The sequence below is a fragment of the Ursus americanus genome, chromosome 4, assembly GCF_024610735.1.
Source record: "Ursus americanus isolate L20-20 chromosome 4, mUrsAme1.1.p, whole genome shotgun sequence".
Lineage (NCBI taxonomy): Eukaryota > Metazoa > Chordata > Mammalia > Carnivora > Ursidae > Ursus > Ursus americanus.
In genome coordinates this window covers 52,892,058-52,913,403 of record NC_142130.1, presented here as the reverse complement: position 1 = coordinate 52,913,403, position 21,346 = coordinate 52,892,058, and the positions used below count along the sequence as shown (strand labels likewise).

The 21,346-nt window shown below is 42.7% G+C and overlaps 1 protein-coding gene and 1 pseudogene across 1 annotated transcript; one reads left to right on the top strand and one right to left on the bottom strand.

Annotated features, from left to right (window-relative positions):
* The first annotated feature begins 1,985 nt into the window (after nucleotides 1-1,985).
* NFKBIZ (NFKB inhibitor zeta) lies at nucleotides 1,986-13,316 on the top strand. The gene is made up of 12 exons (XM_045785301.2): nucleotides 1,986-2,558; nucleotides 4,753-4,892; nucleotides 5,386-5,416; nucleotides 5,535-5,638; nucleotides 5,737-6,518; nucleotides 7,195-7,300; nucleotides 7,695-7,841; nucleotides 8,034-8,097; nucleotides 8,370-8,539; nucleotides 9,415-9,525; nucleotides 9,656-9,823; nucleotides 11,920-13,316. The coding sequence occupies exons 1-12, from the start codon at nucleotides 2,270-2,272 to the stop codon at nucleotides 11,971-11,973; spliced, it is 2,166 nt and encodes a 721-aa protein (XP_045641257.1). The 5' UTR covers nucleotides 1,986-2,269; the 3' UTR covers nucleotides 11,974-13,316.
* Nucleotides 13,317-20,626: 7,310 nt separating this feature from the next.
* LOC123784459 (U6 spliceosomal RNA) lies at nucleotides 20,627-20,726 on the bottom strand (annotated as a pseudogene).
* Nucleotides 20,727-21,346: the final 620 nt, after the last annotated feature.

Here is a 21,346-nt window from a genome sequence, read left to right as displayed (position 1 = left end):
TGTCTTCCTGTTTCCCTACTTCCCTCCTGGAACCCTAAGATTTTGCTTCTGCTGATTTGGTTGTGATCTGAAGCCGGCATCCCCGTTCACCTGGTCATCTAGCCCCCAATCACAACTTGATCGGGGACCCGCTTATTGCTGCCTACAGCCAACAGGTCCAGACCTGTGGATTCTGTCTCAGCAATGCTGTCCTGCCCCTTCTTTCCATTTACTTTCCTCTTCTTCATTGCCTCTGTACCAGTGTTGGGTTAGTTCTCTCCTGGACTATTGCAGTGATTTCTAATGGCCTCTGGGCCCCTCCGTCTTACCCCATCTAAGCTGCTTGCAGGTTGATTTTGCTTGCCCCAAATTCTTTCGTGTTCACTCAGTGTTTATTAAAGACCCAGTGTCGTAGCCTGCCGCTGGAGGTGCTCCACCCAAAGGCACCGAGTTACTTGTTACATTTATTTATCCTCTTTCCTTTGACTACCCTAAACAGGACTGTAAGCTTTTATCCGACTCTTCCTAATTTTTTTGCCCATACTGTTCCTTCTTCCTGTAAAGGCTTTTGGTTGAAATCCCACCCATCCTTTAGGGAATGCCATCTCCTTTGTAAAGATTTTCCTCCTGACCTCTTTTTTTTTTTTTTTTTAAAGATTTTATTTATTTACTTGACACAGAGAGAGAGACAGCCAGCGAGAGAGAGAACACAAGCAGGGGGAGTGGGAGAGGAAGAAGCAGGCTCATAGCAGAGGAGCCTGATGTGGGGCTCGATCCCATAACACCGGGATCACGCCCTGAGCCGAAGGCAGACGCTCAACGACTGAGCCACCCAGGCGCCCCTCCTCCTGACCTCTTTTCCACCACCACTTTTTGTCTTTCTTTTTACGACACTTGTTGGACTTTGTATCCTTCATGATGTTTAATCACAATCGGTTTCTTTTAATACAGCATGTGTGTGCTTACCTTATCATTTCTACAAGATTATAGTGTACTTGAAAGGAGGGACATAATCATCTTTTTCTCCTGCACACTCCCAGCCATGGTTTTAACAAGATTTAGGACTTCAATAAAGAATTGTATAAATCCATTAAAAAGTACATAAGAGAGGGACTTGTGGGTGGCTCCGTCGTTTGGGTGTCTGCCTTCGGCTGGGGTCCCTGGATGGAGCCCCCTGCGGGCTCTCTGAGCACTGGAGAGTCTGCCTCTCCCTCTCCCTCTGTTCCTCCTCCCACTTGTGCTCTCTCTCCCTTGCTCACTCTCCATCTCAAATAAATCTTTAAAAAAAGTACTTAAGATAGGAAAGATCAAAATTCCTGTTTATCGGGTAAAATGTAAAATTATGCAGAAAGGAAAAAATTATATGTATATGAATACAGACATATACATGTATGTATATTCATCATTTTGCTAAGATGGCTTTGTTCAGTACTGAACTATACAGGGGTGTAGGGCACTGTTTTTCATTCCCGGGCTGTGCCAAAAAATATTTAGTTGTCAGATTATAATTTGAGGACAGAAAAATAGCTTCAACGTCTTTCTCAGTTTGGGACCCTGCCAAAAGCTACGCTGGCAAACTTAAAGTGAAGAGGACAAAGCCGCTCTGAGGCGCTGGAGAAGACATGCCCGTAGGAACTTTCCAGAGACGCCTTAAATGGAGCTGGCGGGAAGCTCGCCGCGCCAGGGCGGGCGGAGGAGTGCGGAACGCGCGGCTGCCAGGACTTCCTACTCCCCGGGAACCAGGCCGACCTGTTCCCACCGCCGCCTTCCCGCCTTCCCGTCAACCTCTGCAGGCCCGGAGCCCCACGCCGCGCGCCTTCTGCCCGCGTGCCAGGCCCGGCTTCTCCCGGCGGGCGGCCGGCGGGGGGGGTCGCGGTCCGGGAGGCCGAGGGCGGCCCTCGGTCGGGGTTTCCAGGTGTAGGGGGAGAAAACAACCGGTCAGTCGGGGCGGAGCCGGGCGGGCGGGGCGAGGGCGGAGGGCACATTGCCTCATCCTGTACATTTTACTGGAAACGGGACGCATCCGGAGGAGGAGCCCCCGGGGAGGCGGCCCCGACACCGTCAATGGCCCGGCCGGGCTTGGGGGAGGCAGGCGAGGCGGCGGCCCCTTCTCCCCGCCCCTGGAGGCCGGTTAAATAGCCGGGCAGCCCCGGGCCGCGCCCGTGCCCGCGCCATCCTCCCGCCGGTCGGTCCCCGAGTCCGTCAGAGCCAGAGCCACAGCCAGGAGGCAGCCGCGCGCAACGAGCCGGTGGCGCAGGAGTCTGGGTCCCCGAGCGCCCAGCCCGGGAGCATGATCGTGGACAAGCTGCTGGACGACAGCCGCGGCGGAGAGGGGTTGCTGGACAGGGCCGGCGACGGTGGCCTCATGACCAGCCCGCTGAACCTGGCCTATTTCTACGGCGCATCGCCGCCAGCCGCGGCCCCGGGCGCTTGCGACGCCATCTGCTCGGCGTCGGGGCCCTCGGCTCCCGGCTCGCCCGGCTCCGACTCCTCCGACTTCTCCTCCGCCTCGTCCGTGTCCTCCTGCGGGGCTGTGGAGTCCCGGCCGAGAGGCGGCACGCGCGCGGAGCGGCTGCAAGGTACCCACGGGCCCGGGCGGGGGCAGTCTCAGCGCCCCCAGCACCCCCGTCTCCCCGGTCTCCTGGCGGCCCATAGGCCGGGAGGGGAGGGTCCGCGCCGCCCAGGAATTCGGCGTCCTCTGCGACTTCCTTAGCGGCATCACACTAGCCATCGTTTATTAGGCGATGACTGGACGACTTGCGCTGTGCTAGGGGTTTACTGTAACTCGATGCCCTTTGACCGTCTGTAAAATTCGGGCGCCATCCAGTTGGCCTGGTAGCTCAAAGGGCTTCTGAGAGCAGAGCTCTGACTTGTGGGGGTGGGGAGGAATCACATTAGATTTTCTCTTACTCTTTTTTCTTAAAAAAAAAAAAAAAAAAGCTTTATTAAGCCATAAATCGTATACTTGTGGCGAGTTTTTGGATCTGACGTAGATACAACTTTTTCTTGTGGTCACCAGTGAGGTTTGAGTACTGTGTTTAAGGTCACCTTATTTTTTCCTAAGTATTTGTGGAAATTTTAAGTAAAAGGACTTTATGTTAAAGGAAAGAAACTGATATTCACAAGATGTAAGATGAAAATGGACTGAAAACTAGCTTAGTTTATGCCTTTAGTTTGTGATGTTTTCGAGTTTCGGAAAGTCTGCCTCAAATTTCTGTGGTCTTGTTTTTATTCTATGTGCTTTAGAATGGTTAAACCAAATCTTAAAGAAAGGCATAATGTTTCCTTTTTTCTGTTATGAATTGGTTAGTTTCTTTTCTTAATAAGCCGAGTTGCATAACTTGAGGGAAAACAGGATGGCACTGTGGGTAGACTAAAGAACTTCTAGATAATCTCACATATTGGAAACTCTAATCAGCATGATTTTAAAGAAGATTCTCGTTTAGGTGTTCCCTCCTGCTAGCCACTTCTGTTTCAGTTGTCTTTTATTTTAAACAGTGATTTTTCATTTTCACTTAAAAAGTAATTTAAGCCCCTCAATCTTATAAGGTGCTCCCTGATGTTAAATGTGTAGCAGATGTAAAAACTGTGTGTGTGTGTGTGTGTGTGTGTGTGTGTGTATTAGAACCTTTTCTCTCACATTTGGTCTCCATCTGGCTGAAACTGTTTTGCTAGTTCTTTGGTTTACCGCATAGACATAGGGGATTTCTGAAACTAAATTTTTCTCCCTGTGACGTTGGATTAACTGCTGTCATTCCAGAGAAATGCTGTATTAGATTCTGGCAAGATTTTCCTAATTTTAAACATAAAATCAACTGGTCGTTTAATTTGCTCCACGTAGAATTGTTTCCTCTCATATGCTTATGATATACCTTTATGTCTGTATATTCAAATTAGGCATTGTTTCTTCTCCCATCTTCTTACTTTCCCCCCCTCGACTGAGTGGCTCAGTTATTCATTTCCTGACTTTCTGCGTGTTTACTTTGTGTTTGGCTCATCCCAAGAGGTTGTGACATAGCAGTGGTCAGAAGTGGAATGCCGTAATCATAGACTACATTTTAAGTGTATTTTAAAATTGAAATTGAAATGAGATTATTTCCTTTCTACTTAGAAGGCCGAGGTGAGCAATTCCAAAAACGATTGGTGAGGGGAAATCCTGTGTGTATATGTTGAAATGTGTTTAAGCTTAGTGAATTTAAGCAGCTTTCTTGGCATAGCTGAACGGAGGGAAATAACAAGAAACAAATCTAAGACATTGTTGATTGTTAAGATCTTTGGAGGAAGTTTGTTTTGTGCTTTCATACGTGAGTGGAATTAGTAGACTTTAAATTTCTGTGTCGACATACAGCCTTTGTTTCGAAAATGCTAAAAATCCATCATTTATTGCTTGCTCCCTCCAGGTTTTTGAAAAGTCAAGAATAATTACAGATTTGTGAGAGGGTGGCAAGATCTGTGACTGTGTCTTTTGGATGGACAGGGCTGAGAGACAGAGGGGCTTACTTTGGGTTTTTCTGTTGGCTCTGGGGGCCCCTGAAACCACAGTTTTATAAGCTTTATTTTCTTAGGGTGCCTGGTGAAGAAAGGTATTAGGAAATGAAGAACCAAGTAGGGCTGGGGGCTGACATGCAAGGCCATGGACCCAAGTGAGTCGGAAAGGCCTTGCAGTCTGTTGGTTGGGGACTTCATACATTAGGTAGCTATGCTTTTGAGATTATCAAGATTTGTGCCTGTAAAGAGATTTAACTTGTATGTGTTTTGTTTTCTATTGAACAGTCGAACCCCATATGGGCGTTGGAAGGCAGCAGAGAGGACCCTTTCAAGGCGTTCGTGTGAAGAACTCAGTGAAGGAACTCCTGCTGCATATCCGAAGTCACAAACAGAAGGCTTCTGGCCAAGCTGTGGATGAGTTTAAGGTGGTACCTATTTTTTGTTTTGGGTCAGGACAGGGAGGTTATTCTGTCGCGGTTTTTATTATTTTCTGCTGACCTAGGTCCAGTAGGTCTTTGTAGACCACACCACAAAGTCATAGGATAGAGGGCATATTGGTCTCTGTCCGCTGTTCCTATCACTTAGCCCAGTACTAGGCACACAAGGGAAATTTAATGACGACAAGTTGGAGGCAAGGAATTCGTGGGGCTCAATTGAAATGGAAGAGCTTGATTAGAAAGGGAAAACTCAAATGGCCTTACTGATTTCTTCTTGACCTAGTTGAACTGAGATGAAAGTGAAGATGGGGAAAGTTGCAAGACAGAGTAAAAATTAAGACAGAAAATAAATATTGCTAGGATAACTATCAAAGATTTATGGGAGCTGTAAAGAGTGGTAGAGATAAGTCGGTTTTATTGATGTTCATTAAGTAGGAAACCATTTGATAGTCACTAAATCGGAAACTTTTTTTTCTTATAGACACAAAGTGCGAACAGAGAGCAATTCACAGGTAGGAATTCCTTCTATTCGTATTATGGGGGCTTGAGAGGAACATAATGTGGTGCGATTATGGGTAAAATTTAGAAAATAAAGTGATCACAGATTCCATATTCCTTTCTTGGGTATAGAATTGAAGAACACGGTAACATATAGTGGAAAAAGGAAAGGACCTGATTCGCTGTCTGATGGACCAGCTTGCAAAAGGCCAGCTTTATTACATACCCAGTTTTTGGTAAGCATCTCTCTGTTTTCCTCTGCATACGCTTTGGAAATCTTTCCTGGAATAGTTTTGAAAGAGAGCGTGCAACTTACTTTTTTCTTCTTTTCCAGACACCACCTCAGACACCAACACCTGCAGAGAGCATGGAAGATGGTCATCACAGTGAACCCAGGCAGGACAGTGGTGCCGATCTGCTTCAGAACATCATCAACATCAAGAATGAATGCAGCCCGGTTTCCCTAAATACTGTCCAGGTTAGCTGGATGAGCCCTGTGGTGGTTCCGCAGGGCTCCCCGCGAGAACAGTGTCAGGACTTCCACGGAGGGCACATCTTCTCACCAGCTCAGAAGTACCAACCCTTCCAAGTCAGCGGCTCCCCACACATGATGGATCAGACGGCGCTGTACCAGTATTCGCCACAGAGCCAGAGCTTGCCGCAGCCACCGCCGCCGCAGCACTACACCCCCAACCCAGCTCTGGAATACGGTCCTTATTCCAGAACTTCCCAGTCCCCCAGCTATGAACCAAACCTCTATGATGGTCAAGAACCACAGTTCTGCCCAGATCAAAGTTTTGCCTCCCTTCTAAATAGTCGGGAATCTGAGAATATTGCTCTTCCCCTTCAGAACTCCCCCAGTGTTCAGCAACAGAATGATTCCCACCTGCAAAGCTTCAACATGATGCCCCCCAGTGCCTGCGAGGCCGTGGTGGCCCATGATGCGGGCTCTGCCCCTCTAAGCACTTCACTGCCATTCCCGAGCATCATCGGAAATCCAGGGACCACCACACAATTAGGGAAGTCATTTTTTCAGTGGCAAGTAGAACAGGAAGAAAGCAAATTGGCAAACATCTCCCAAGACCAGTTTCTTTCAAAGGATGCCGATGGTGACACGTGAGTATCCTTTTTTGTACCGAATTTGGTAGGCCACACTTGTTAGCTGTAGCGGGCACAGAATTTCTCTAGGGTATGCCAAGCTAGACCTTAGTAAGTGGCTAGTCAGGATGACTAATGTAGGTAGAAACTGCTGTTCAACGACAGCCAATATTTCAAGAGTTTTCTTTATTTTTTTCTGTCTGAACAGGTTACCTGTTCTAAGTTAATAAAAATGTATGTGTCTTCTTTAAGTACTTGTTTTTGAAAGACCAGCATAGATTGTGTCTATGGAGCAAAAACAGATCACGACTAGTTGGTCAGTGATTCGACTGTGAGTTGACTTGTAGATTGAATCTTAATCTGTTATGACATCATCGTGGTCGTGGGCAAGTTATTTGACCTTTCTACGCCTGAGCTTGACACGTAAAATGAAAAGACCTCCCTCACAGAGGTTTTAGGAATATTAAAAATAATAGATTTAAAGCGATGAGCATGGTGCTTGGCATTCTTCTTTTTATTTCCGGTAGCTTCATATATCCTGTTGCAACTCAAATGCAGAAAAGACCAATTATTGTCTGTAATGTTGCATTTGAGTATACCAACATATCGAGAAAGGGGCTAAAGGAGAATTTTTCTTTAAGATAAACTTCCTGAAGTCAGAGGTAATTCATGTCTTTCCTTCGTTGTTCCCCAGGTTCCTCCATATTGCTGTTGCCCAAGGGAGAAGGGCACTTTCCTATGTCCTTGCAAGAAAAATGAATGCGCTTCACATGTTGGATATTAAAGAGCACAACGGACAGGTGAGGTGGTGTCAGAGTGAACTGGCAGGGATGTGGTTGTGGAGAAGAGGACGATGACCGGTTTCATATTTACGTGCAGATTGTTTCAGAGCTCCACACCAAGAGAGTTTAGTTAATATTAACTTTGAGATGTTGACTCTTTGCCACCATCAACCTTGAAGTTATTAACGTTAACTTTGTCGTTATTTGACCAAAGACTAACTGGGTATAATAAAGCCACACCCTAAGCTTATTTTCGTTTCCTTGTGTTACAGTATCTTATTGCTTATTAATAGGATTTCTTTTCTCTCTGTGGGGTTTTCCCCCTCAGTCTTAGTTTATGTTCATATTCCTTGTCAGGGTAGTGTTGCATATTTAATTAAACAAAATCTTTTTTCCCTCTGAATGTCCACAGAGTGCCTTTCAGGTGGCAGTGGCTGCCAATCAGCATCTCATTGTGCAGGATCTGGTGAACCTTGGGGCCCAGGTGAATACCACCGACTGCTGGGGAAGAACCCCTCTGCATGTCTGTGCTGAGAAGGGTCACTCCCAGGTGCTCCAGGTAAGAGGCAGCGAGCTAGCTTCTGCTATCACAGGGCCAAAGAGATGGGGCTTGGATATTAGAAGTCAGATGTAGGTTGCCTGTTGGAATAATCTATTTTGAGTTGACTTACTCATTTCTTGGGAATACTAGTAAGTAAGTGTGTGTGTAACTTGTCTTTTGCTAAGATGTGTCTCTTTTTAAATTTTGCAGGCAATTCAGAAGGGAGCAGTGAAGAGCAATCAGTTTTTGGATCTTGAGGCGACTAACTATGACGGTAAGGAACAGAAATTTTATTGGATGAAAAACCATTTAGAGAGTGGGATCCATCAGTTCTAAGGGTATTAAGTTTTAGACCAAGAAGGAAGGGAGGTAATGAAAGCTTAAATATCCTATAGATAAAGTTAGCACGAAGACCGTTCCGATTGCCTTACTAGTTCTCGTGGAGCCCATCTGTAGGTCATGTTAGAGACCATCCTCAAGGTCTGTCCTTGCGGAACAAATGAAATGCCTGATGGAAGCTTGACCTGCTTTATTAAACTCTTCTAGGCCTGACTCCTCTCCACTGTGCGGTTGTGGCCCACAATGCTGTGGTGCACGAGCTTCAGAGAAATCAACAGCCCCACTCACCTGAAGTTCAGGAGCTTTTACTGAAGAACAAGAGTCTGGTTGACACCATTAAGTGTCTGATTCAGATGGGAGCAGCAGTGGAAGCTAAGGTAAATTCTCAGAAGAGTGTAGAGATGTCATAGGGAAGAAAAGTGTGTGTAGCAAAAGACCTCGTTCCCAAGTATAAACGAAAACTTTTTCCTCTTTTTAAGTTAATGGAGTGAGTAGCATTACATGGGTAATTAAGAAGCTTAGATTTTAAAATCATCGGCTTTCTTAACTTGCTTTTGATCTGTGGATTATTATTCAAAAGATCATTGAGACATGAAATAAACTAGTCTTTGTTTGGAAGGAAGAGCAAATGCTTGAAATTGATATTGTCATTTTGTCTTCCATTTTCATATCCAAATAATAAGAGTAGTGCTTTTTTGTAAAAATGTTGTTCCATCATTGTGGGATCTGGACTTAAGCTGTTTTTTAAACTGGAAAATATTTATTCTCTTTAAATTTGAGGTTTATTTAGTGAGTATCTCTTATATACAAGGCACTGAGTTGGGAGCTCTGGGGGAGGAATGCTTAAATCATAAGCTACTTCCCAGACCTTGGGAAGCAGAAGAGGTGAAAGATGCAGCTAATTATATGTCTACAGGGTGGCCACCAAGTCTGGGGACACAGGCAAATACATAATAAATGTTTTATTGTCTTGTATTACAATGCATGATAAAATAGTATCATCTGTGTTTCTACATTTTGTGGCCACTGTATACAAGAGCAGACTGTGATAGGCGGTATACAGGAAGTTGATGGGGAATTTAGGCGGAATAAGAGAGTGCATTTAGTCTGGGATGCAGGAAGGCTTCGTGGAGATGCGTGCATTCACAGCGAGTCTCCAAGAGTGAATCAGACATTCGTGAGCCTGGGAAAAAAAGCATATCCTGAAGTGGTGTCTGGATGCTCATTGTTGGCCCCTCTTGCCTCTGTGAAGGATCGTAAAAGTGGCCGCACAGCCTTGCATTTGGCAGCGGAAGAAGCAAATCTGGAACTCATTCGCCTTTTTTTGGAGCTGCCCAGTTGCCTGTCTTTTGTGAATGCAAAGGTACGTGTAGAAAGCTTCGGTAACTGCTTTAGACATGGAATGATCTTTTTTATACCTTCTTCAGGCTTTTGAGCCGCTTTCCTGAAAATCTCCCTTTCTGAGAGGTGCCATTTTGTCTCCTTGTGTTCAGGCGTACAACGGAAACACTGCCCTCCATGTTGCTGCCAGCCTTCAGTACCGGGTGACACAGTTGGATGCAGTCCGACTGTTGATGAGGAAAGGAGCAGACCCAAGTACTCGGAATTTGGAGAATGAACAGCCAGTGCATCTCGTTCCTGATGGCCCTGTGGGAGAACAGGTGAGGGCTGCAGAAGGGAGAGGAAGTACTTTCAGGCACTCGGTCTGAAACAGAAAGGGAGATGAGGTTGTGTAGGGCTGAGGCCAGAGGGTGTTCTTTAGGTGGACTCTCTCAGGGTCTGGGTCTCACAGTGTCTTTGTAGCAACTGTGGAGTCAGTTGCTTTTTTTCTAAAGGAAGAGTAAGAAGTTCGAGGGTTATCCATGGACCCAAAATGGTCGAAGGTCAGACAGTCTTGTCTTTTCTTGCATAAGACAAAGTTGGGTTTAGAGTAAAGTCAGAATGGTTTGAGGTTTGAAAGCCGATGAAAGAGAAGGCACCAAGGTTCCCACAGACATCAAGGAAAGAGAGCCTTCGGTTTACAAGTGAGGGGTCTTCAAATTGTGGGTGTTAGATCTGAGTCCGTCTCTGTAGAGTGTTCAGGATAGTCCCAGGGACGTAGTGAGTGCTCAGCGAACATTCCCTGTTACAGTTGTTTCTATCTACTAACTGATACTAAATAGGAAATGGAAGGTTGGTTATATAATTGAGAACCTAGAAATACTTGAAACAAAGTTATGCTTTCCTCATCATATGGTTATATATTATCTTTGGAGATTGAATAGTTTCACATGACTCAACTTTTCTTGATAACAAGAACTAAATCTTTTCAGAATGTAAAACATTTTTTGATGGAAATCTTTCCCTGAGGTAAATGAGGGTGATTGTGGCCATGGCAGGTCATTACAAACTTTGATGATTGCAAAATAACATGGAACGCAATTTAGCCTTTTCTTTGATTCACAGTCCTCAACGTGGCCATAATGTTACAGGAACCCTTACATGTAGAGCTCTTTGTAACTTAAAGTGAATGTCTTGGTAATTTGTAAAGAGTTCACATGTTACAGGGCTTGGCAGTGTAAACATTCTGCTGAGAAAATGGAGCCTGAGAGGTTGCACAGATAGGAATCATGATCGAATAGTACATGGCAGAGGCCCGAGCCCAGTGCTTGCTTCTCCTTCAGTGTTTGTGGCGTGCAGTCATACAGCAGTGTTCTCAGGGATTACAGAGTGTGGAGAGCCGCTTGACTCTTCGCTCTTCTCTTCTTACTCTCCTCTCAGCTTTTGTGTTTTCGTGTCTGTGTGTTGAGGGGAGGGTCTTTTCCTTTGCTTCTGTGGTCAGACTCTGGTCATTGTGTCTCCCCTCCTAGCAGCTATCTGTGGCATCCCCTGCCCTAATCTTCTTTCTTCTGATTTGTTGCTTTTAATCTGCTGTAGACCGGGAGAAAGATAATAAAATTGTCAGACTGGGGTATAAAATGAATCACTAGATTCTGAATGAACCGAGGAGCTCTCTTGTGATTCATACAGTTATGTGCAGATGCTTTATTCATTTTTAGAGATTTTATTTATTTACTTAGTGCGAGAACACACACACACACACACACACACACACACACACACACACGAGTGAGCAGGGGGAGGGCCAGTGGTAGAGGGAGAGAGAGAATCCCAAGCCCAGTGCGGGGCTCGATCTCATGACCCTGAGATCATGACCCAAGCTGAAATCAGGAGTCGGACACTTAACCAACTGAGCCACCCAGGCATCCCCTACGTGCAGATGCTTTAATTGGATATCATGATAGCTGTTCTTACTTGAAGGGTATTAAAGATATCTTGTGTGTGTATGAAGTGGGTTCTGGGTTCTTGTTAGTTGAACCTGACTTCAAAATAGGTGGGATGCTGTAATATACCATAATTACTGCCTTACATTAAATGTTCTCACAAGTAGCAAGAGTAGAGATTAGGAAGGGATTATATAGGTCTTATATAAGCTGTTGGAGATAACTGTAGATAATTTTTAATGGAGATGCTTTACTAAATTTCTTGCTCTCCAAAATCATTATAGGAGATCTGTAATAAGCTTGAAGGGAGTTATAGTAGTATTTTTAAAGTTACCTTAAAATCTTGAAATCTATTGTTGCATACTTCTTCATATATTTACTTACAAGTTGACAGGAGTGTATAGAGTATATAAAAAGGAATGAAACTCTGAAGGAAATATGGTACTTTGACAGTAAAAAGTAAACCTCACAAATCCTATTTATTTTTCTTCCAGATCCGACGTATCCTGAAGGGAAAGTCCATTCAGCAGAGAGCTCCACCATATTAGCTCCATTGACTTGGAGCCTGGTCGGCAACACTCACTGTCAGTTAGGCAGTCCTAATGTATCTGTACATAGACCATTTGCCCTGTATTGGCAAATGTAAGTTGTTTCTATGAAACAAACATATTTAGTTCACTATTATATAGTGGGTTATATTAAAGGAAAAGAAGAAAAATATCTAATTCCTCTTGGCAGATTTTAATATTTCATACCCAGGTATCTGGGATCTACACATCTGAATTTAATCTTGAATGGTAAAATCGACTTCAATTAAAGTAGCTTTTGGGTAGGACAAGGCTTTGATTTGTGGCATAAGGCATTGCTCGTGTAGCTATTGCCAGTTTAAAAGCAGGTAAACTGTAAACATTTTTTAAAGGAAAATGAAAGCATTTGAAAGGAAAAAAATAAATCTGGATGTAGTCGTGAGGCTTCATTTGGCCCAATGAAGTACCTGATAGTTGTTATTGGTGTTGGAAAGTGTCTAGGCGTTGGACTAGGTGAAATGTACCATGGTTAAAATTTGATTTTTGCAAATTGTATATAATTGTTGTTTTTGTCTTTTAAAGTATTTGTACATAGTTGGTCATTGATGTGGCCACATTTGAAATGTAAATTGATAAAATAGGAAAGAACGAGTTGTCCCTATTTAAAAAAAATTACGCACATTGAAAAGAGTTGTGTAATCACCCATTTACCATCTCCATAGATGAAGCAGATGGAGAGTTGTTCTCCTGGTGGCTGACAGAGCTCTGCTTGAATTGTAAATACGCTTTTACTCATGCATGGAGGTGAGACACATTATTTGTAAGGAATTGCATGCTCTTAAAGAGAACACCTCTTTGTGGCTCACTTTCTAGAATTTATAATTTACTTGTTGGAATTTTGTTTTACCTTTATAGGAACATCGAAAGTCAATACTGAAACATGTCTTACTGGTTTTCTATTGTCAAAGAATGATAACACACCATGATGTTTTTATATTACCATTCAGAAAAAAAGGTCTTATTTTTTAGTAACCTTGATTCTATTAATATTATTTTGCTTACCTCTGGCATACCCCAAGGAATGTGGTTGGCTTTGATTGCACACTAATTCACTGTAATAAATTTGATTCATTAAAAACCTCTTTTTTTTAAAATGAGAAGTCCCACAAGCAACGGACTGATGAATCGTCTTTGTAGCTAAATCCTTTTCAGAAAGTTCACCTTTGGATTGATCACCCTGTTTGACCCAGTATGTCTTGTGGACAAAACCTAGTTACAGTTATTTGGGATCTGTAAATACAGCTGTGATGTGAACTCATGGAAAAACTCATGCATGGTTTTAAATAAACATTAATTCAATAATACTCTTCTTTTAAGGATGTGCATTTCTTTTCCTAGTCCCTTATTTATGTTTCCCTAGGTTGAAAAAGTGCTATTCATTTCTAATCTAAATACCTTTAAATTAGTTAATATATTTTAATTTGGATTTTTTTTGAGAACATGATTCCTAGAGGTATATAAATTTTAACATAAAATTTCTTTGCCAAGTTCATAGAGGTTTATTAGGTTCTGAGAATATCATTAGGCCTTAATAGATGCTATTGATCATTTAGAAGTTTACGTGCCAGAAAAGCTAATTCTTTGTGTTTGTGACTTTATTTTTCATACTTTATTTTGTGGGAACAGTGAGAATAGGAAAAACAGTTTGGAGATTACCAGGATCATCCTGAGAGATGTCAGCCTGGGAAGAGCAGTAAATGGGGTCCTTCTCATTCCCAACATGCCATTTTGACGTGTGAGAACAAACATATCAACATCTGTCAGTGTCAGTTACTGCACATACATTCTATTCTTATAACTTCTTTTGAGGATCTGGTAAGAGGTATGAATCCTTTCCCTGAAAAAATGTACCTATGTGTATATACGCAAATTCTGCATACAGTATCTTTCATTGCATTGCAATGCAACCTGATAACTAGAACAGTAGAAATGTACACCCCGTGAAACAGAGGTACACAGTGAGCCTTTTTTCAAGGGAGCTTGAATCCCAAGTTCTGTCGTCATTAAATCGAACCAGTGCTTAGCAAGCACATGATTTGCATGCGCATGTGTGCGTGTGTGTAAGCAAAGCTGTATAATGGACAAAGACATAAAAGGCGTATTTCTTAGGATGTCTATGTGGGAAACAAGGCATGCACTTTATTAGCTAACATAAAAAGGGGGAAGAAATACAGAGATTCAGAAGAAGAATATCTTTCCTGAAGGTAGAGAACTAGGGAGACTTCAAAGTAGAGCTTTTGAGTTGTATCTTCAGAAGAGTTGATTTGGACATTCCTAGAGTGGGAGGAGGGGTTGGTGAAAGGGACAGAAACAGAAAATGATGTGAACCAAAACAGTAGTATTCTGGGGGAACCACCGGTGACTCAGTGTAGTTTTGTTAGCACCTGGATGGCCAATTAGTTTCATCTTGGGTTCTCCTGACTGGTGGCATTCTCATGAATGGCATGTTAAGAAACATCCTCAAGCAGCCTAGGGGCTTGGCAGGAGAGGGTGCTGTGACTGATTAGTGGTATCTGCTGCAGAGGTATGGAGGGTGGCTCTTGGCGGGATATTGTTTTGAAGAATGAGCCCACAGGAACCCAGACTACATGCTCACTACTGCAGCCTCAGTGCCGGCTGGCATGTGCACGGCACATAGAAGGAGCTCATAAAATAATTGGTTAAATGAGTCAGTGAGTGTATGCCAATGCTGGTGGGGATCACTGGGCAGAAGTAATGTTTAGAACCCGAGTTATATTATTAAGCAATAATGAACTAATAACTGTCATAGTTTTGAACTTGACTCAACCGTATAATCTAAATCTATTGGTGACATCAATGATCTATTAATGAAAATGGGCATGTTATTCTGTATTTTAATTAATTAATTAAAAATATTTATTCATTTTAGAGAGTGAGTGAGCAGGGGGAGGGGCCGAGGAAGAGAGAGAATCCTGAAGCAGACTGTACCGAGCATGGAGCTGGACCCTGAGACCCCGAGATCATGACATGAGCAAAAACCAAGTGTCAGCTTCTCAATTGACTGAGCCACCCAGGCACCCCTATTTATTTATTTATTTTAAAAAATTTATTTATTTATTTGAGAGAGAGAGAGTGTGTATGGGGGGGGAGGTAAGGGACAGAGGGAGAGGGAGAGAGAATTTAAGCAGACTCCACGCTGAGTGGGGAGCCTGATACAGGGCTTGATCTCATGACCCCCAGACCACAACCTGAACTGAAGTCAGGAGTTAGATGCTTAACCCACTGAGCCACGGCTAGTTGTACTCTTTTTTAAATCAGATGGTTCCTTTTGCAGAAGACTAACTCTAGTACTGTAGTTTGATATTTCACTAAGGAATCCCCTCAAGTGTCAGAGACCAACATCTTCCAGTTCTGTTGGTTAATCAAATCAGTAACATTTACCCTTTCTATGTTTTTACTTAATCAGGAGAGGAGAATTTCCTCAAACTCCTCTAACCTTTAGTAAATGTCAACTTCTTAAACTCAGTACCCCTGACATCCATTTCCTGATAACATCAGTTCTGTATTGAATGTGATCTTAGGGAGGGATCAGCTTCAGCCACTGGCTAAATTCTTAATGGTTCCTCTGAGATCAGGCCTGCAGATGAGGTTTCGGATTAGTTATAACTAGACCCCTAGGGTTTCCTGGTAGCGCCCTGGATTTGCTCTTGAGAGGAGGGGAGGGACCCTACCATCAGATCTGATAGAATAGTGCAATATCTAATGCATAGTAGTCAATGAATACTTCTTAAATCGAGTTTACTTTTATAGTTCTCTTTTTAATTTATATTTTCTCAGCATATTTTATATTTCGATGTATAACTATTTTATCACTCACACGGGATTTACAGTTTTTAGTGCAGAAATACTTCACACTTCAGCTTTACACCAGCTCTGGTTTTAGGCTATTTTCTGGTCCCCTCTGAGGTCTGCATAGACCCAGAAACAATGCATGGATGATGCATTTCCAAGTGGAGTATGACTGGAGATTGCTCTCAAAGCCTGTCCAGGTTTCTTAGATGTATTCTTTGTCTTCTAGTCTCACGTTCCCTGTTTTCTTGGCCTATCAGCCCAACTGGGTTTGGAGTGAGACAGAGTCGGACAACTAGTCCAGCTGCCGAATGTGCTAGGTTCAAGGTTTTTCGGTCTTCGGTAGACATCAGCATGTTTTGTGAAGCTTATTAAATGTGCAAGTGCCTTGGCTCCACCTCAGACTTCCTAGTTGGAATTTCTAGGGTTTTCAGAGCTCCTGGAAGGTATACGTGAAGAGGATTTTAGTGCAGTTTTAATCTAAATTATTTGGGAAATGCAGACTTGGAGAGTATGTGCGGCTGGACTGTGGCCATATGGCGGTAACAGAATGAGTTGTTGGAATACCCAGGGGGCCAAGGTAGCAAACTGATGAATGCCTGCTATGTGCCAGGCACGCTGGATCCCATGTTAGAGAAACCAGCTTTGAAGGAGAGGTCAGAAGTCACCAGATCTGTTTTTTTGCTTCCAGAAAACACTTTTCAAAGGTCACTTTGGATTTTAATCCTCAGGCGTATTAGTTTCCTAGGACTATGTAACAAATTATCATGAGCTTGGGGCCTTACAGCAAGAGAAATTTTTTCTTTCACAGTCGTGGAGGCCAGAATTCTGAAATGAAGGTGTTGGCAGGACCATGGTTCCTCCAGAGGCTCTAGGGGAGATCCTTCCTTGCCTGTTTCAGTGTCTGGCAGCTCCAGGCAGGTGTTCCTTGGCTGGTGATGGTGTCACTCCAATCTCAGTCAATCTACATGGCTTTCTCCTCCACTCCGTGTCTCCTCTCTATGTACCTCAAAAAGCACACTTGTCTTTGGATTGAGGGCCCACCGGATCATCCAGGAGGACCTCACCTCGAGATTCTTAACTACATGTGCGAAGATACTTTTCCCAAATGAGGTAAGGTTCACAGGTTCTGGGGATTACAACATGGACATGTCTTCTTGGCGGCCACCATTGAACCCACTACACCAGGGAAAGAGTCTTTATAATCTTTTCTTCTACTATTATTCCTTTGACACATGGTTAAGATGAGTACTTCTTTTTGAGCAATCCTATAGTCTTGCCTTCAGAATCTATGAGCATTTTTATACAGAATTGGTTTAATGTATGATGTATCATCTCCATTTCATTTATTAGCTGTAATAACTGGCATTGACCAGGAGACTCACTTAACATTGATAAACTTTAGTAGAATCAATAAAATAGTTATTGGCAATAATGTGAAAATTATTATAATGGTTAAAAGAACTTAAATTATTTGAAACTTACAACAAAGCTTCTTTGATTGTCATCGGGCATTCTGTTCTCTGGTATTCATGTGAACAGACTTGCTACTTACTCCTCACCTTGATCGCACTACCTAAAGAGCAACTTATCATTAATTATATGCCTTTGTTTTTGACCATCTGTCCTTGTAATGATAAAACCAGGGTAAGCACTCCTTGGAAACCACAGACATTTGAAAGTGAAAGATCAACTCCAGGAATTCCATGATTTCAGACAATAAATACTGAATCACTTTGCCAAAATCCAATGAAATATAATGTTTTAGGTCTAGATATTATTTTTTCAAGTGACAGGGTTCTGGCTATTTATCTGAAAACAGAGATTTCAGTACCTCTGGGTACTTGGTACCTGAATCTAGTTATGTGTTTCTGTTGGAACAGCTTAGTACATTTGGGTTTGATAATAGGGACAAATTTAAGATTATGAAACAATACTAGATTTCTAAGCTTGATTTGAAGCATGAGTTTGAAATCTTTTATTTTCTCAACTCATGGTATCAATGCCATGGCCTTTTCTCTGTATTTGCAGCCAAACGTCTCTCGGGCAGGCCTTCAGCCTCAAGTGCTTGTGTAAGAATGTGGGCTCCTGCCTGAAGCCTCGGGTGTCTCTCATGGAAGCCTCAGGTTTCGGCTGCTCTGGAAGTGAACCACTCCTGTCTTTCAGGGGCTTAGGGTTTGAGCTGGAGTATTTAGTTGTCTCATTGAGAGCCTGCCCATCAAGAGCCTGTCTTTCTGAAATGGCTCCAAATGTTTTTTACCTAGCATATCACTTCCATTCATCTTTTAAAAACGTTTCTCTCCTTTTTTGCCCCAAGACATATTCGTTCTTAAATTACATTAAGAACTTCAAAAAATTCTCCTTTTTAGGCTCTTGCAGATATGGAAATAATAATTGTTCATCTTCAGGATAGCAATTTTATAGAAAACTAAAAATATATCACTTGGGAAAACAAGAAAGCATTTGGGTCTTTTGGGTGCTTGTACCCAGAAGATTCCTGGATAATTTTTAAAAAGATAAAATTCTGGACTCACTTGTGGAAAACTTTAAAATTAATATACTACAGTGCCATGTCTGAAAGAAAAATGAATACATGAGACACCTCTAGGGACTTAGAAAATTATTTTTTTGTATAGACCAATCAAAGCTATATTTTAATAGGCAGCTTTTTCCAAACAGACCTCTAAACTTAACAAAAATCTGTCCAGTTTTTTCATGTGTGCAGTAGACAGAGAAAAAGATCTATGGACAGAAATTTAACGTATACAGATTATTAATTTCTATATGCATTCTGATCATACAGACTAATGAGGAACTAACTTCATTGAAAGTTCAGGTTGATAGGCTCCTTTTTAAGACATTTTATTTCCAAGGCTATATAAATGAGTCAGTTTTATTTCTTCCTTCGGCTGAAGTTGTTATGTCAAATCTGTTATCAATGTCAAAATATTTGTTGAATTAACCTTTTCTTTCTATTTTCCCTGCCATCACCTATGTCTAGGTTTTTATGACTTCGTACCTTGATTACCATAGTAGGCTTAAAAAAACCCATTTTATTATGGAGACATTCAAACATGCAGAAGTAGGCAGAATCGTATATCGTACCCCCGTGTACCTATCAGGAGCATCAGTTATAATCATTTTATTATTTTTGTTTCTTCCCCCTTATTCTTCTCTTGAAGATGTTAAAGGCTACCCCACTCATTGTGGAATGTCAGTATGTATTTCTAATAGCAATTTGTGTCTCCCATAGCTTTCTAATTATTTTTTCTCTAATCTTATTTTTCTCATCAATCCAACAATTTCTAATTCTTTGGCACACTTTTATGAAACCTAAGAACGTTTCAAAGGCTCAGTATTGCTTATTGAATCAAATGCAAACTCTTGTCCTGATTTACAAAGCCTTCTTTTTAGGTTCCCCGATCTGTCTGCTTGTCCATTATTCCCAAACAGGCTGTCAGGTGGGTCTCCTCACTACCTCGCCGATGCCCTGTTCATACCTGTCTCTGGTCGTGCTCTTGCCTAACCAAATTCTCTGCATCCTAGAAAGCTCTGCTTGGGTGCCACCTCTATGAAGCTTTTCCCTCATAATGACTTCTTTCTGCCCTGAACACTTGGGATTTAAACACAGTTTCTTTAACTTTAAATCTGGTATTTTTTTTTATGGTATCCCAGTCTTAATTACTGTAATCTGGGAGGTAGGCTCTCAATCACTGACTAGCAGCATTTGTTTTTCAAGACTTTAAAATCTTTGGGTGAATGGTAACTCTAGGGATACAAAAAAGGTCCGTGGTGCTGGGCAAAATCTATTAGGCGGAATTCTAAGATGGCTTCATGGTGTCTGCCCTGGTGTTATTTCTGTGATTACATTATGTTATGTGACAAAAGTTATTTCCTGGATGTGATTAAGGGGACTAATCAGTTGACCTGAAGATAGAGAGACTATCCAGGTGCACCTGATCTAATCACACGAGCCCTTTAAAAGAAGAGCATTTTCTCTGGCTGGTCACAGAAAAGGAAGTTAGAGAGATTTGAAGCCTGAGAAGGATTGCACCTATAATTATTGGCTTTGAAGATGGAAGAAGGGGGGCTGTGAGCCGAGGAATGTGGGTAGTTTCCAGATAGCCAGAAAGAAAATGGAATCTCAGTCCTACATGTCCAAGGAACGGAATCCTGCCAACAGGCTGAGGAAGCTTGGAAGCAAATTCTTGTCCAGAACCTTTAGATAAGAGGCTTGCCCAGCTGACTTCGGCCTTCTGATACGCCCTGCAGAGAATACCGCCAGGACCACTCAGCTTTCTGACCGGCCAAACCGTGAGATACGAAGTGGATGGTGTCTTAAGCTGCTAAGTTTGTGGTAATTTGCTATGCAGCCGTAGAAAACTAATACAATAGATAACACAGGATTTGAGTTTGTAGTAAGTTTTATGCATTTTCTGCTATTCTTCCTCCTCCCGGTTTTATTGGGATATAATTGACACACAGCACCGTACGTCAGTTTCAGATGTATTGCACAGTGACTTGACGTATATTGTGAAATGCTTGCCACACGAAGTTTAGTTAACATCCATCACCTCATATAGTTAAAAAATTTTGTGTTTTTCCTCATGGTGAGAACTCTTAGGATCTGCTCTCTTTGGAATTTCAGATACACCATACAGCAATGTTAACTACAGTCAAGTACAGTGCAGTCCCAGGACTTACTTATCTCTTAAGTGCTAGTTTGTACCTTTTGACCACCTTCACCCAATTTCCCTACCTCCAACTCCCTTCCTCTGGTAACCACAGTCTGTTGTCTTTTTCTGTGAATTTTTAAAAAGATTTTGTGTGTCATCCTTGCGCAGGGGTCATGCTAATGTTCTCTGTATCGTTCCAGTTTTAGTATGTGTGCTGCTGGAGTGCGCAGCCTGCCGTCTTATTAAAGCTCCGAATCGGGGCCCCTCGGTGGCTCGGTTGGTTGAGCATCTGCCTTCAGCCCAGGTCATCATCCCGCGGTCTTGGGACTGAGCCCCGTGTTAGGGTCCCCGTTCAGTGGGAAGTCTGCTTCTCCCTCTCCCCCCTGGCTTGTGCTCACTCTCTCTCTCTCACTCTCTCTCTTTCAAATAAATAAAAACCTTTTTTTCCCCCCAAAGATTCCAAATCAGGAAGGGAGGTTTTCCAATAGATGGAGGCACTCATCTTAGCATGTATAGTCATTGAGCAGGCTGGCAGTGCCCTTAGTTTATGAAGCTTTGCTTTTGTCATCAATTTCTGACTACAGATAGGAAAATTTCAAGGAGAGGAAGGTCTAGCTTTCCTATTGCCTGTGTTTTCAAAAAAGACTTTAGGAGGGTCCTTGAGGAGGGGAAGGTAATTAGGGCAGCTTATCTGACCAGCATTAGCACTGGTTCATTATGAAGTCAGACTAACCAGTACCTCTGTTATGAGACTAGGGCAGAGTTTGAAGAGAATGTACCCTAAGGTCTGCAGCCAGCCAAGATTTCAGATGGTAGAACTTGCTGAAAAAGTAAGGGGCGCCTGGTGG

Coding starts and splice junctions, on each gene's coding strand:
- NFKBIZ (XM_045785301.2), top strand. CDS start 2,270: ATGATCGTGGACAAGCTGCTGGACGACAGCCGCGGCGGAGAGGGGTTG. Junction 5,639..5,736: donor TATTACATACCCAGTTTTTG/GTAAGCATCTCT, acceptor CTTCTTTTCCAG/ACACCACCTCAGACACCAAC. Junction 9,526..9,655: donor TGTCTTTTGTGAATGCAAAG/GTACGTGTAGAA, acceptor CCTTGTGTTCAG/GCGTACAACGGAAACACTGC.